Source organism: Rutilus rutilus, assembly GCF_951802725.1.
Source record: "Rutilus rutilus genome assembly, chromosome: 16".
Classification (NCBI taxonomy): Eukaryota; Metazoa; Chordata; class Actinopteri; order Cypriniformes; family Leuciscidae; genus Rutilus; species Rutilus rutilus.
This window is the reverse complement of record NC_140224.1, coordinates 18452126-18468559: the sequence shown is the minus strand read 5'-3', so window position 1 is coordinate 18468559 and position 16434 is coordinate 18452126. Positions and strand designations below refer to the sequence as shown.

At 46.9% G+C, this 16434-nt stretch overlaps 1 protein-coding gene across 1 annotated transcript; it reads right to left on the bottom strand.

The window, feature by feature from the left end:
* Positions 1–8096: 8096 nt before the first annotated feature.
* On the bottom strand, positions 8097–10498 carry LOC311305618 (uncharacterized protein). The gene is made up of 2 exons (XM_084433422.1): positions 10072–10498; positions 8097–9412 (listed from the first exon to the last, which is right to left on the bottom strand). Exons 1-2 carry the CDS (start codon positions 10421–10423, stop codon positions 8319–8321), a joined length of 1446 nt encoding a protein of 481 aa, XP_084289548.1. The 5' UTR covers positions 10424–10498; the 3' UTR covers positions 8097–8318.
* Positions 10499–16434: the final 5936 nt, after the last annotated feature.

Below are 16434 nucleotides of genomic sequence, written 5' to 3'. Positions count from 1 at the left end.
TTATAAAAGCACGGAAGCATACAACTATTTACACAGTAACAAAATTGGTCGAATTCTTTGCCATACTCATCAGCAGTTCACATTCTTAAAAGCGGAGGTAGAGCCGAGTCAGACCATAAATAAATCCAATCACATTGCGTGGGTTCTCTTACGAGAGGTTCTCTCGTATTGCGTAAGTTTAGCTTACGCTACGGGTAAAGTCATCTTTTCTCGAGATATGAAGCCAAAAATTATCCTTAATTTTTATATCTTGTCAACGCAGTGCGGCAGCAAGCAGACCTAGAGCAGGCAATCTAGCGTGCTGATAGGCTGCTCTGCGGCAACTGCAGCAGCCTATCACTGAGCCCTTGGCGTGACGTCACGCCCAATGAGCGCGAGCAGCGCGCCTACGCGTCACGGCCCGAGGCGGGGCATGGCAGAGGGTATAAATATGGGCTGAGAGGCTGCTTTCACTGATTTTTGTCTTTTCAGCGAGGCTCTACGCATCGCTGATCTTCGAGGAAGCCGCCGTTGAAACCAGCGCCTTGCAAGCCGAGGATTCTGCCTGAGGAAGCCGGCCGCCTTCGCCGCCTTCAGCAATCCCTGCCTGCTTCGCTATCCGGCGAATATATCCTTTTCACTATGCATTGTATTTCATGTAAAGCTCCGCTCAGCGACAGAGACCGCCATGTTATCTGCACTCTCTGCCTGGGACCGGACCACGCCGCCCTCGCCCTCACGGCGGGCGGCTGTGAACTGTGCGAAGAACTGCCGATGTCGACCCTGCGGGCTCGACTCGCCTTGTTCGACGCTCCAGCTGTCTCTCCGTCTGCCTCCACCGGGCCGCGCAAGAAAAAGCGCCGCTCTCAGAGGCCACCGGAATCCGCAGCAGCAGCTGAGCGCTCGCCGGAACCCCTCCCGCGAGCTTCGCTGTCTCCTTCCTCTCCCCCCCCTCCCGACGCGCAGCGGCCGGCCTTCGCCCGCACTGCCGTCGCCTCGGGGGATGAAGCGGACGACGCTGCTTTAACGGACAGCTGCTCTCTCCTGGCCTCGGACAGCGAGGAGTGGTCTGGATCTCTCCGCTCCACCTCCTCTGCACAGGAGTCTAGCCGGTCCCGCGCCAGTGTCGACGCGGAACTTCTCCGCCTCCTCACCAAAGCGGTTGACCAATTGGGACTCGACTGGTCCCCACCGAGGGCGCCCGCGCCTAACCGACTCGACGGGTGTTTTCTGCCTAGCCGCCGCCCAGCGCCTGCCTCTAGGTCAGCACCTTTCCTGCCTGAGCTCCACGCTGAGCTCTCTAAGTCGTGGAACGCCCCATTCTCCGCTAGACTCCGCTCACCGGTCTCTTCGACCCTCTCCCAAGTGGACGGGGCCGTCGAGAAGGGATATACTCAAATTCCCCCGGTGGAAGATGCTGTGGCAACGCACCTTTGCCCGCCATCCGCGAGATGGCGCTCAAAGTCTGCCCTGCCGTCCAAGGCCTGCAGGACCACATCAGCACTCGTCGGCCGCGCCTTTTCCGCCGCCGGCCAGGCTGCTTCCGCCCTGCATTCTATGGCTGTGCTCCAGATCCTCCAGGCCGATCTCCTCCGCGAGCTGGACGAGAAAGGCCCGGATCACGCCGTTCTCACGGACCTGCGCAGCGCGACGGACCTCTCCCTTCGCGCCACAAAGTCCGCTGCACAAGCCATCGGGAGATCTATGGCCTCGCTCACCGTCACCGAAAGGCACCTTTGGTTGACGCTGGCGGATATGAGCGAATCTGAGCGTTCCGTGTTTCTCAACGCACCGCTCTCTCCCACCGGCCTGTTCGGCCCAGCGGTCGCCGGGATCGTCGATCGCTTCTCGGAGGTGCAGAAGGCGTCGCAGGCGATGAATCTCTTCCTGCCCCGCCGCTCGAGCTCTTCTGCAGGCCGCTCTCAGAATCAGCCTCCTGCACGAAGCTCGTCTCAGCGCTCTGCCCAGCCTCCGTCTTCGCAGCGACGACAGGGCGGCCGCCCTAGATCGCGCTCAACCAGCCGTCACAGACCGCCTCCCCCTCGGGGACCCCGGCCCAAGGTGACGCTCAAGCCTGAGCCCGCGAAGTCCTCCTAGCGGCTGCAAGGAGGAAAAGATGGCTGAGTCCCGCTGCGGCCGGACCGCCATCAAAGCGCCCAGCTCTGTCAGTCCCCTTAGAAAAGGCTACTGCAGCAGCTTACATCGCAGCCAACGAGCCAGTAATACAACTCTCTCGCCTGCACACAAACGCCGTTTTCACGGCGACCCAGAGAAATCTCATAAAGAGTATGGTTTCGGGTTTTCCGGCTCACGCCGAAGGTGTCATGAGTGTAGAATATGTGCCCACGCCCCAGTGCTCACCACTACACGCAAACACGATCTCCCCGGTAACGCTCACAGAGCGCACTCTCATAAAGCGGGCACGCGCCGCTCGAGTGCTAAAGGTAGAGAATGTGCCCACCCTCCCGTGCCCACACCTACCCACTGCCCGCTCTGTCACACAGTTATCCCGGGATGCAGATCCTCTAAAGCTCCCTTACACTGGCCGTGTTGCATATGTAAGCCCTGTGCCCGCTCACGAGCGCGCGCACTTACTAACAAACACGTTAAACCCCATGCCGCTCTCGCGCCACGGGTTTCTAGCATCAGAATGTGCCCCGTCCCCAGTGACCGAGCCGTTATGTGCTGTACAGCCAGTCACCATTGTTCGCGAGCCCCCGTATTCGAGCACCGGCAGCGCGCGCGCCGCCCCGTCCTCTCTGATAGAGGTTCCCCATCCCGCCCAACGCGGCGATCCGAACCCAGAGATCATTCGACCCCTAGCTATGTGTGCGAAAGCATGGCAAGCTATCCAGGGCGTGTCAGAATGGGTGCTGAATACTATAATGCACGGCTATTCGCTTCAATTCGCTCGCCGTCCCCCGCGCTTTCTGGCACGGACAGAGACGAGAGTGAATACAGAAGTAGCGCATCTGCTTCAGGCAGAAATAGCAAAGCTGCTGCACAAAGGGGCTATAGAACAGGTGCATCCTTCTCTGAGCGAGTCGGGCTTTTACAGCCGTTATTTCCTCGTACCCAAGAAGGACGGAGCGCTGAGACCTATTTTAGATCTGAGACATTTGAACAAAGCCCTCATGAGACGGCCGTTCAAAATGATCACAACCAGACAAATCCTCGCGCAAATTCGCCCGGGAGACTGGTTCATCTCTCTCGATCTAAAGGACGCATATTTTCAGATTCAGATAATACCCCGTCACAGGCCATTCTTGAGATTCGCCTTCGACGGTCGGGTATATCAGTACACCGTCCTGCCGTTCGGTCTATCTTTAGCACCCCGTACATTTACGAAGTGCATGGACGCGGCTCTCTCTCCTCTGAGGAGACAAGGAATGCGGATACTGAATTATCTGGACGACTGGCTAGTTCTCGCGCAGTCAGAGGCAGAGCTTTTGTCTCACAGAACAGCGCTTCTCAGCCATCTGGAATGCTTGGGTCTCTCAGTCAACTGGACCAAGAGCTCATTACTGCCCCGCCAGTCGACTTCCTTTCTCGGAATAGAACTGGACTCGGTGGCTATGACGGCCAGATTGTCAGAGCAGCGCGCGCGCCGCATTCGACATCTCGCCGCGTCTTTCCAGACGGGCAGTCGGGTTCCGCTGAGGACATTCCAGCGAGTCCTGGGGCATATGGCCTCAGCTGCAGCAGTGCTCCAGCTGGGCTTACTGCGCATGCGCCCGCTTCAACGCTGGCTGAAAGCGCGAGTGCCTCACCGAGCCTGGACGGCCGGCTGTTTACGAGTCAGAGTGAATCATGGCTGTGTTTCAGCCCTGCAGCCCTGGCTAGCAGCCGAATGGTATCGCACGGGAGTGACGATGGGAGTTGTCTCGCACCGGAAAGTTGTCTCGACAGATGCGTCCAACCTAGGTTGGGGAGCGCTATTAGAGGGCAGACCGGTCTATGGCCCTTGGTCAGACCAGGAGAGTCACCTTCATATAAACTGTCTAGAGATGCTGGCGGTCGAGAAAGCGCTCAAGCACTTCCTCCCATACCTACAGGGCCACCATGTACTAGTCCGCACGGACAACATGTCAGTGGTAGCCTATGTGAACCGTCAGGGCGGTGTCAGATCCAAAACACTCTGCGCCCTGGCGGAACGCCTCCTTGTGTGGGCTCAGCACTCACTGCGCTCGCTGAGAGCCGCGCATGTGCCGGGTCTCCTGAACGAGGGTCCAGACAGACTGTCCAGGGACAACGTTCCCCTGGGCGAGTGGTCTTTGCATCCCCAAACAGTCCAGTCACTGTGGCGCCGTTTCGGCAGAGCGAAAGTCGACCTCTTTGCGTCAAAAGACAATGCGCACTGCCCACGGTTCTTTTCCAAGAGCGAGGACGCGCTGGCCCAGACCTGGCCCAGCGGCCCGCTTTACGCTTTTCCCCCTGTCTCTCTGCTGCCACAAGTCATCGGGAGAATCAGGGAAGCGCGCCACACGGTGCTCCTCATAGCCCCGTATTGGGAGAATCAAACGTGGTTCCCAGATCTAATACGGCTGGCGGACACACCCCCCTGGCCGATACCGGTGAGAAGAGACCTTCTCTCTCAAGCCCGCGGCTCGATCTGGCATCCTCATCCAGAGCGCTGGTCTCTGCATGTATGGGTAGTCAACGGATACCCGTTGACTTGCCAATAGGGGTTGTGAACACGATCACACAGTCTAGAGCTCCCTCTACGAGGCGGCTCTACACATCTAAATGGTCTGTGTTTAATAAATGGTGCACCGCCCAAGGGCTGGATCCACAAACATGTGAGGTGTCGCGTGTGCTTTGTTTCCTCCAAGAGCTGTTGGACATGGGCAGGTCCCCCTCCACGCTCAAAGTATATGTTGCGGCCATATCAGCTTTTTCCGACTCGGCGCTGGGCCGCGCATTAGGGAGGAATGAGTTCATTATCCGCTTCCTTAGAGGAGCCAGGAGGATGAACCCCCCGCGACCCCCCTCGGTTCCTATTTGGGATCTTTCCCTGGTCTTAGAGGCCATGAAAGCGCATCCCTTTGAACCCATGGAAACTGTGGATATGAAATACCTCACGCTCAAAACCGTTTTTCTGATAGCCCTGTCTTCAGTCAAACGTGTGGGTGACCTGCATGCGTTATCAGTTAACGCGGCATGTCTCGAGTTCGGACCTAATGACTCTAAAGTCATTCTCAAACCGAGACACGGTTATGTCCCCAAAGTGTTGGGCACACCCTTCAGAGCACAGGTCATTTCTCTCTCAGCTTTGCCGGCTACCGGCAGCGAAGTCGACAGTAATCTCCTTTGCCCTGTCAGAGCGCTGAGAAATTACTTTACGCGCTCCGCCGCCATGAGGCGCTCGGAGCAGCTTTTCGTTTCGTTTGGTGGGCGCACCAAGGGTCTCGCCGCCTCGAAACACACTCTGTCCAGATGGATAGTGGACGCTATTGCAGCTGCTTATGCGTCTAAAGACCTGCAATGCCCTTTGGGCATCAGAGCCCACTCTACTAGAGGCATGGCCTCGTCATGGGCTTGGTCTAGCGGAATTTCTATTCATGACATTTGTACGGCGGCGGGCTGGGCCTCCCCGTCTACATTTGTTAGATTTTACAATCTAGAAGTTCCCGCCCTGCAGGCTAAACTTTTATCAGTCTAAATCTCGCGTATGCCGGCCCACTTCTGTGCGCGGGCTACTGCTGTTTGATTTAGCCCTCCTGGTTGAGCTGTACAATATAGGGTTGGTTAGTCAGACCGGCCGCGCCGTTCTGTTCCCCCCACTATGTGCTTATGTACTTGCGCTAGCCATATCATTGGCCGCCCGGCTCACACTCTCGTGTTCCCCGGGCTTCCCTGGGACTCATTCAGTGGATGCCGGGCGCGCACGGCGTTGACAAGGGAGTTCCCGTAGCGTAAGCTAAACTTACGCAATACGAGAGAACCTCTCGTAAGAGAACGTACTCGGTTACCTAACGTAACCTCTGTTCTCTCTAGAGAGGGAACGAGTATTGCGTAACCCGCCGTGCTCGCGCCACGAGCTCTCTCGCTTCTGCGACAAAAACCAGTGAAAGCAGCCTCTCAGCCCATATTTATACCCTCTGCCACGCCCCGCCTCGGGCCGTGACGCGTAGGCGCGCTGCTCGCGCTCATTGGGCGTGACGTCACGCCAAGGGCTCAGTGATAGGCTGCTGCAGTTGCCGCAGAGCAGCCTATCAGCACGCTAGATTGCCTGCTCTAGGTCTGCTTGCTGCCGCACTGCGTTGACAAGATATAAAAATTAAGGATAATTTTTGGCTTCATATCTCGAGAAAAGATGACTTTACCCGTAGCGTAAGCTAAACTTACGCAATACTCGTTCCCTCTCTAGAGAGAACAGAGGTTACGTTAGGTAACCGAGTACGTTATGATACAAAATAACGGAGTAGTGGAAACAGCTGGATGCTCTTGCGTAGCTGGCCCTGGTAGGTCTTGTAGCCATGCTGCTGCTGTGTTGTGGAAGGTGGGTATTTATAAATATAGTATATATCTATTTGTAAAATTTTGTTTATAGTAATAGCCGTCTGTATATTATGTTCATTGTTTATGAATATATTCAGTACATATCTATGTCTTGCACTTATGCAACCTTTTGCACTTGCTGCTATTGCACTTCTGGTTAGATCCTAACTGCATTTCATTGCCTTGTACCTGTTCTTGTGTAATGACAATAAAGTTGAATCAAATAAAATAAATAGAGCAACATTGCTAGTACAGCAATTATATTTAAATAGTCTGTATGTGCACCGTGATTTAACGTGAATAATTTATTTTTACACAACAATAATAAACGAAATTACAATACAATTATTTAGCTTTTAGTGCTAATGTGATAGTACTGTGCAATAAGTGAAAAAGTTAATATTTTGTGATTTTTGAAAGGTGCAGAATGCAGTGGTCAGTGGTATGACAGGGATATCTTGCACTGATGAGCAGCGTAGATGGAATGCAGGGACCAGAAGAAATCATGAACAGAAACGAATCAGCCAGATAACATTTAAACATCACAGAGCTGAGGAAGTATATGGTGCGTCATCAGCAAGGGAGGGAGAAAGGCTAGCATCTACACCATGCTATGACACACATCATGACTTCAGAGATAGAGTCAGTTCTTCAGATACAAAAGCTCTGTTTGAACTAAAAAATAGTCTTTTAGAAAAGTGTTACAATGCAAATGTACCAGAGCAAGCAGATGACATTGATAGCGTAGAACTCCACCAGCCACATGGGGAGACTTTGACTTGCAGTAAATGTAAAGCATTTTACAGCAACTACATAGAGATGAACAGCGACCAGGCAGCTGTATTGGAGATTCAAACACAAAATCAGAGCTTGTCAGAGGTTTGGCATAGTGCAAGACAGATACGGATCACTGCTAGTTCAGCTAAAGGTGTACCAGTACGAGCAACAACAAATCCTGATAAATTCATGAGAGAGCATCTCTTCCCTACCTTTCGGGGTAATGCAGCTACAAAGTATGGGAGTGAGAAAGAGGTAATAGCTCGAAACCTTCTTGTCGAACAAGGTCTACAGGTGTCCCTTTCAGGTACCAGAGTCAGCCTGACAGAGCCATGGCTGTCTGCAAGCCCTGGTGGCATAATAAATGGTGTGGAACTTCTGGAAATAAAGTGCCCTATCCTTAAGAACAACACCACCTCTCTAGCTGACCATTTTACTATGAATTATAGTGACATCAAAGTAGTTGATGGGAAGCCTGAATTACAGAGAAACGGAGTCAGGGGCTACTACAAACAGATACAATTAGGCATGTTCTGTACTGGGCTGAGAATGGCAAAACTACTTGTCTGGTCATCAAAGGAACACATTCTGATAAATGTACCATATGATGCAGAGTATTTAGCAGAGCAGGTTACGCGTCTCAGAGGCTTCTACTTCTCTGTGATGCTTCCTAGAGTAGTGGATGAATTCAATGCCGGACGACTCAATCTGAATGGCAAATACCTACAAAATGTCAGAAAATGATAAACTACTGGTAAAAAAGACTAACAAACAGTAAAACAAAAAGTGTATAGATCCGGACATGTAGGAGGAAAAAAATTCTGACAATGAGTCAAGGCAAGTTTTCAAAACCATTCTGAATTTATTTGAAATTAGTTCCTTGTTTACTGGTTTTGCCATTGTTAAGTTTCGTAAGGTAATTAAAACAAATAATTAACAAGTATATGTACATTGTAAACAAAAATGAAAAACATTGAGATTAGAAGATTTGTTTAGATTAAAAATGTGAAGTATTGTGATTAAATACATATGTACAATTTTGACTACATGCAGTGTGAGCATTAATTTTCTGCTTCACGGATCAGGTCACCATGCAAATTCACTAAAGCTGCACATATACGCAGAATTTTATCAATCTTTGGCATAAGGGTGATAGGCAAGGTTTGTGACAAAACCTTGTATACTTTCAGTCTCCTAATTGCACGTTCAACATGTATCCTTACATTTGCAATCCTGCGACTGCATGTGACTTTTTCTTCTGTCAGCTGTGTTTGGTTGGCGAAGTGAGGAATTATCAAGTTGACTTGTCTTTCGTACAATAAATCTCTAATCAAAAAACCCCTATCCGCCATCACTTCATCACCCGGTTTGAGATTTTCAAGAATGCCAGAGTCACATGTGATAAATTTGTCGCTACAGCGGCCCCCATATGCTGCTGATATGAACATTACTAGACCACAAGGTGCAATAGCCACTAAGTATTTGATAGTGTTGCATGCATAGTAGTGGCTGTACGATTCAGACCTCGAGTCAAGGTTCTTTGGTTTTTGGATTTCACTTTCACTGCAGTCTAAGATACAGGTAACATTATGATAATGTTGCTTAAACGCCTCTGGTGTTGTGGCCCTTATCGTTTCTTTGGGGAGCCATGGTATCAGGTCCTTCAAGACTACAGCCATGGTTTCAATCCAAAAAGAAATGATCCTGCTCACTTGACTCACTGATATACAAAATCGAATGGCTAGGTCTTCTATCAAAAGGTTTAATTTCAGCTTCATTAGTGTGAGCAAGATCTGCTGTTCAACTTCAGTCTGGTATGCCTCATTCGCATGGGGACGCAGAACAGCTACAAGGGTATGAAATGTGTGGAGTGGGAGCCCGGTGTACAGATTTGAGTCAGAGTCGTTCATCAGAGTAAGAGGCTTGACTGTATCACACTGTGTTGACTGGTTTACATAAGTTACACTGTGTCTCTTGATATAACAATGCTCCTCGAAGATGTGGTCTTCCCATTGTGTACCAACAGAGGCAGAGTTTATAGATGTACAGGCGCGGTCATCAACATTTAATTGCATGGGCGTGGGGACCGATGCAAGACTCTCTTCTCCAGGCCTCCCTTCATCATTTTCAGTGTGCTCATGGGAAACACCAGCTCCTTTAAACAGACAAACCATTTTAATCTATGATTAGCTGGGTCATCATGTTATATTTCAAGTGATTTTTTGAAAAAATGTATACAATAAAAAAAGTTAGTCAATCAATAAAATAATATATTTTAGAATATAATCATGCAGAATTTTATTTTAGCACTAATACACTTTTAAATGGCATGTATGAAGTACCAAATGCTGAGTTTTTCCCACATTCTGTAATGAGCTTATAAACAATCACTGATAGGTATTATTTTCGTCAAACATTGCTATTTAAGCTGTGATAAGATTTAAGATCTCTTATAGCTGCAGCTGCTCTTTGACTAAAAACATCATATACCTAAACTGCGCTGTTTTGACACTTAAAGTGGAGCGTAAAGTTGACTCATTTGACCGATTCGTTATAATGAATCAAAACACTATAACACGAGTGTGGGAGTCAGAATGGTTCATTTAAAGAGCCGATGCTAAAGAGTCATTTGTTAATGAACACACTTATGCTGAAGTGCTGAAGAAAACACTGGTTTCTAAAAGACGTTTAAGCACACCGTCAAGCCATGGGAACTTTGTACTGAAAATACTGTATCCGTATCATAAACCACATTTCGATAATTGTGCAGATCCACACGTTAGCCTTGTAAATTACATTAATGAATAGTCTCACCTTCGTCCGGACAAGTTCGTTGTCTTCTCTTCTTCCTTAATGGACGATCATATCCAAGCCAAAGTTCAGGAAATGGATTTTCCGTTGTTGGTTGTCTGTCCACAAAGTGAAATGAGCATACATGGATGTTACGGGGCGGAAATTTCAAATTAAGTGCTGCGAGCCATTTTCTTTTGCCCTCGTCGTCGGATGGCATCCTGTGGAATTTAAACGGTTTTGGACATGTACATTCCGCTCTTGTTGCTGGCTTGTGGTCGTAACACTCATTATCCAGAAGTTTTTTTAGCTTTCTGTAGCTGTTGTGACAGCCTTTAACGGAACAAATTCTCCCAGACCCTCCACTATTTGCCATCACGAGTAACGTCGTCTAGCTGATGACAATTACTAAACGGAAGTTGAGAGCATCTTACCGGAAGTCGCTCACCGCTATGGCGCCCCCCACGGAGAAGTGAGGAAAAAGGTGAATAAAGGGACAAACAATTGAAACCAGCTGGCGCTACTGATCACCGATAATCAGTGACCACGCCCACAGACACACATACACACACACAACAGCACGCTAGACGAGAGAGAGACAGTGAATTCGTAAACCGTGACAGTACATTTACACAAGAAATTCTTCAGAGCCCCAAGGTGGAATTGTAAAAAATGTAATATTACTCCCATGTGTCAGTTACGGTTACTATAATCATAAGGTCATGATTTCATCCTTAAAACAGATGAAGAAATCAACATTGTGGTGTTGAGCTGAGAGGGTTGAGGTCTGTTGTTCTTTATATCTTTCAATGCAGGTTTATATTGTTTCAACAATTATATATTTCTGATAATATTTGTGGAGAAACATTACACTGTTTTAATTCAGAATCCTAACCATACATTGTACTATTTAAAAGTAATTTATTAAATCAAGTAAAATAAAAAAATAACACAAAAGGCCAATGAATCCGTACCAGAAGTGATAGTGCAATGTAGCAGCTAAAGAATAATCCTCCACCAAATTGCCAGGAATCAGCTGGATCCTTGGCGAATCTGAAGGGGGGAAAGAAGAAATTATTAAATGAAAAGTCCTTAAAAAGCAGTTTTTTTTTTTTTTTTTTTTTTTTTTACCATTCCTTTAAACAATCTTAAAAATTGATTTAAATTGTAAAAACGTTTGCCATTATAACATTCACACAACATGAACTGAGTAATGTCATCTTTGAGACTGTTAGTATTACATGATTGATTAAAAATGTAAACATACACTTAAAGCATGGCAATCCCATCAGAAATGTGTATCATTGTTACGACCCCGCACTTCATTTGTTCGCCTGCTGGGGGCAATGTCTTTCAGGAAGGGCGTGGGAGATTACACACCCCTGCTACCTGGTTGCCTCTTAATGATGGAGGGGATAAAACCTTGGCTTCTCCCTCTCCACCTGGCTTCTTCATCCAGGGGACTGACCGCCTCTGAAGGAGTCATTTTGTTTTACTGCCTTTGTTTATTCACAACCCATATCCACCTTTTCCTATTCCCCATTTGGATTATGATTTTCCCCTTTTTGTTGAACCCTAGACTTTGTTCTGTTAAGTTTTTGTAATAATAAAAATCTTGCAAGTCGATCCATTTGTACTTGTTTCGTTTATGTTCGGCCGAAACGAGCTGGCCGTAACATAAATTGGGTGTCTCGTCCGCGATCCTATCGGGGTGGGAAACGTTGGTAAGTATGGGTTGTATGTGTGTATGTTTTTGTGAATGATTACCTTTTATAAATGAGAACTCTGGTTAGTTAGTGTGTTTCCAGCTGGATTGTGAAAACATTCCTTCCAACGGAGCACTATTTGTTGTTTTGTTTTGTTATTTTGCCTTTCTTGTTTTTGGAGGTTATCCTGGGTGGAGATTCACTCTCTGTTGGGGGTACGCTTCCGGACTTTCAGTCTGACTGATTGTCGCGGAGCGCAGCGTTTAATGCCGCCCCGAGCCCGGTACATCTCTGAAGACCAGGTAGGATTTAGTTAGTGTTTTTTCTGAGTTAGGAGCTGGAGTTTTCTCATATTGTAAACGGTAAATCCATTCAACAAAAATAAGTGAAGTTAAGCAGTTCGTGTGTATAGTGCGGTTTATTCTCGCGCTTACACTGTGTTTTGACTTGTGGGAAGTCTTCGGAATTTTTGTGAATGAGCATGGGTTGCGTGGTATGGTGACGTGGTTCCTTTTTGAAGTAGTGGCTTATGGGAGTTGTATTTCAGGTAAACAGCGTCTCACGTGTAGTAGTTTCGTTTGTTATTTTGCGTATACTTATACGAACAAAATGTCTTCGGTGGTCGAAGATTTCTTTGCGTGTCCGTCAGAAGCTTTGCTTGAGAGTTGTACAAAGGAGCAGTTAGTACAAATTGCCGAACGCGTCAGTGTCGATCTTACTTCTCAAGAAAAGAGGCTGAAGGAAACTATCGTGACTACTTTGAAGCGATCACTTGTTGATAGAGGAGTTATAGAGGTAAGCACTGAGTTAATCACTCAGAGTGAATCGTTTGTGTCTACTCCTGCTGATGTTTATAGTGAAAGTGAGACAAAATTTCCAGAATTGTCTTTTCAAGAGAAGCAATTGTGTTTAGAGGCCACGAAAGTTCGTGCTGAACGTGACGATCGCGCTATGAAAGAGCGAGCGGTAGAAAGAGAATTTGAAGGGAGAAAATTAGATCATCAGTTAGCTATGCGAAGAATGGAGCTTGAGATGGAGAGGGAACGAGAAGAGAGAGCGTTTCAGATAAAAAAGTTGGAGTTAGAATTAGCAGCAAAGACAGCTGAAGTTTCACAAGCGAATGTGCCTCCTGTTCTACAACAGCATGCGAATGCAGGTGAACCTGTGTTTGATGTTCACAGAAATATGAGATTAGTGCCGCCATTTTCTGAAAAAGAAGTGGACAAATATTTCTATCACTTTGAACGTGTTGCTTTATCCATGAAATGGCCGAAAAGCTTTTGGACTTTATTGTTACAGTGTGTGTTCACAGGTAAAGCACAGGAAGTTTATTCTGCACTCTCACTGGAACAGAGTGGTGAGTATGATACGGTGAAATCTGCTGTGTTACATGCATATGAACTTGTGCCTGAGGCATATCGTCAAAAATTTAGGAGTTTGAGTAAAACTGACGAATGTACTCATGTAGAATTCGCAAGAGAAAAGGAGAATTTATTTGATCGTTGGTGCACTTCAATGAAAGTTACAACTAAAGAGCAGTTAAGAGAATTAGTGCTCTTAGAGGAGTTTAAACATTGTGTTCCTCATGTTGTAGCTACGTATCTCACTGAACACAAGGTTGATACACTTTCGGAAGCTGCTATTATGGCTGATGAGTTTGTGTTAACCCATCGTGGGTCATTCAGTTCAGTCAGTCTTAAAACCAGCGACATGAGTAAATCTAAGTTTTTCTTTCAACCGAAGACAAAGTCTCCTGTGATGAGTAGGAATATTAAGGCGACAGTTGCTGAACATGTTAGTAAACCTGCACTCTCACGAGACATGGTTTGCTTTTATTGTAAAAAGCCTGGTCATAAAATATCTGACTGTCTAATTCTCAAGAAGAAAGAGAGATTGTCGAAACCTGTTGCTTTAGTTTCTACTTCACCTTTCACTGTTGATACTCGTGATGAGAAAGATCGTTATTTATCTGGTGTTAGTGATAAACTTGTTGATCAGTGTATGACTTCTTCCGTTGATTATACACCTTTTATCACTGAGGGAAATGTGTCATTGCCTGGTTCAAACGAAACGGTGCCAGTGCGTCTTCTTCGAGATACGGGAGCCGCGCAGTCGTTTCTTTTAGAAGGAATTTTGCCTTTGACTTCTGAAACCGCTACTGGAACTCATGTATTGGTGCGAGGTTTTGAGATGGGGTTTGTTGAAGTGCCTTTGCATCAAATCCATCTTTCCTCTGCCATTGTATCTGGGGATGTAGTAGTTGGTGTTCGTTCTGCACTTCCAGTCCCTGGGATTACATTTATTCTGGGAAATGATTTAGCTGGTGGGAATGTTTGGGGACGGAGTGATGTGGCAGCTCCGCCCATAATAGCATCTACACCTAGGAAATCTGATGTTGATAATTGTAGAGAATTTCCTGATTTGTTTCCAGCTTGTGCAGTTACTCGATCAATGGCTAAACCCCTGTCTGAAAACCAAGTTGAAGTTCCACTGCATGACACTTTCTTTTACACTGTTAATACAGGTAAGCCAGAATCTGATGTGTCTAAATGTCTTGAGCAAAGAGACCTGAAGTCCTGTCCTTCGTTGTCTTCTGATCAGAAAGATTCAACAGTACTGCAAAGTGAATCTGCTGATACGTCTGAGGTTCTGTCCACTCCTGAGAAAACCAATGTTGATCTCTCTGATGTTGATGACTGTTCTCTAACTTCTTTGTTACAGATTTCTCGGGAGGATTTAATTAGAGCTCAACAGAGCGATGACACTCTTAAACCTTTATTTTCTGCAGTGGAGTCTAAGAAGTGTTCTGATCCTCTGTCCTCTTCGTACTTTCTTGAAGATGGTCTGCTTTGTCGGACAGTGGTCCTGCATAAAGATGTTTCTCTGGAACCTAAAACTCAGATTGTGCTTCCTTTCACAGTGAGAGACTCTGTGTTGCATTTGGCTCATCAAGGACTTGCTGGTCATACTGGAGTTCGTAAAACGTACGATCGTGTCTTGCGACAGTTCTATTGGCCTAAGGTAAAACGAGATGTGGCAAAACATGTTCGATCTTGTCATACATGCCAGATCACCGGTAAGCCAAATCAAAAAGTGCCTGTTGCTCCGTTGCAGCCTATTTCTGTCGTCTCCACTCCTTTCGAGCATTTGATAGTTGACTGTGTTGGTCCTTTGCCCCGGTCTAAGACTGGTCACCAATATCTTTTAACTGTTATGTGCCAGACTACTCGTTATCCTTCTGCTTATCCGTTAAGGTCCATCACTACCAAATCTGTCTTGAAGGCCCTCACTAATTTTATGTCGACCTTCGGAATTCCCAAAGTTATTCAATCCGATCAGGGTTCAAACTTCATGTCAAAACAGTTCTCAAAAGCCCTGCGTCAGCTTCGAGTAAACCACAATATTTCTAGTGCCTATCATCCGCAGAGTCAAGGAGTTCTTGAGAGGTTTCATCAAACCCTGAAGTCCCTTTTGAGGTCATATTGTGTGGAACTCGATGCGGATTGGGAAGAAGGTCTGCCATGGATGTTATTAGCGATACGTGAGGTAATCCAAGAAAGTCTTGGGTTTAGCCCAAATGAATTAGTGTTCGGACATGTAGTGCGAGGACCTACGGCTGTGTTAGCTGATGAGTGGCGAATGTCTAAACCTTCTGAAAACATTTCAGATTATGTGAGTGGATTCCGGCGTAGGTTGTATGAAGCACGAGCTCTCGCTAAAAAGAAGTTGCGTAAGTCTCAAACAAAAATGCAACAATATTTCGACAGGAAAGCTAAGCTGAGAGAGTTTCAGGTCGGTGATAAAGTACTGGCTTTGTTGCCTCTACCTGCCAACCCATTTCAGGCTAAGTTCACAGGACCCTACAGTGTAGCTCAACGTCTTTCAGATAATAATTATCTGTTGAACACTCCCGACCGGAGAAAAAAAGTACAAGTTTGTCACAGCAACTTATTGAAATTGTATATAGCTCCTGTTTGTTCTGTTACTGTGAATGTGGTTAACTCTCGTGACTCTTTTTCAGAGTCGTCTCCCCTCTTTTACAACACGGGTGAGGATTCTTTAGAGAATGCTGATGAGGATGGAAGTTTTCTTTCTCAAGAGAAAGTCGACGGGCGACTTAAAAATTCTGAGATTCTTCTTAAGCTGTCCTCTCATCTTTCCTATCTGACAGAGAAAGAGAGGAGTGATGTCACTGAGTTGGTGATGTCATTTCCCTCTCTTTTTCTTGATGTTCCTGGTCGTACTTCTGTCATAGAACATGACATTGACGTAGGAACTTCATGTCCAGTTAAACAGAACGCCTATCGAGTCAATCCTTTCAAAAGAGATTTGCTAAGACAAGAGGTGAACTATTTGCTTACTTACAATCTGGCTGAATCTAGTTTCAGTTCATGGAGTTCTCCTTGCGTCTTAGTAAATAAACCTGACGGCTCATATCGATTCTGCACAGATTATCGAAAACTTAATTCTGTGACAAAGTCGGACTGTTACCCTTTACCTCGAGTTGATGACTGTATCGATCATGTTGGTTCTGCCCGTTTCGTCAGTAAATTCGACCTCTTAAAGGGATATTGGCAGGTGCCTTTGACTAGTCGTGCAAAGGAATTATCTGCCTTCGTTACACCTGATGCCTTCCTGCAGTATACGGTGATGCCTTTCGGAGTTCGAAACGCACCCGCGA

Excerpts from the sequence above, each read along its gene's own strand:
- LOC311305618 (XM_084433422.1), bottom strand. The coding sequence starts at position 10,423 with ATGGCAAATAGTGGAGGGTCTGGGAGAATTTGTTCCGTTAAAGGCTGT. Across the intron at positions 9,413-10,071 it reads ACGAACTTGTCCGGACGAAG|GAGCTGGTGTTTCCCATGAG; the intron begins GTGAGACTATTC and ends GTCTGTTTAAAG.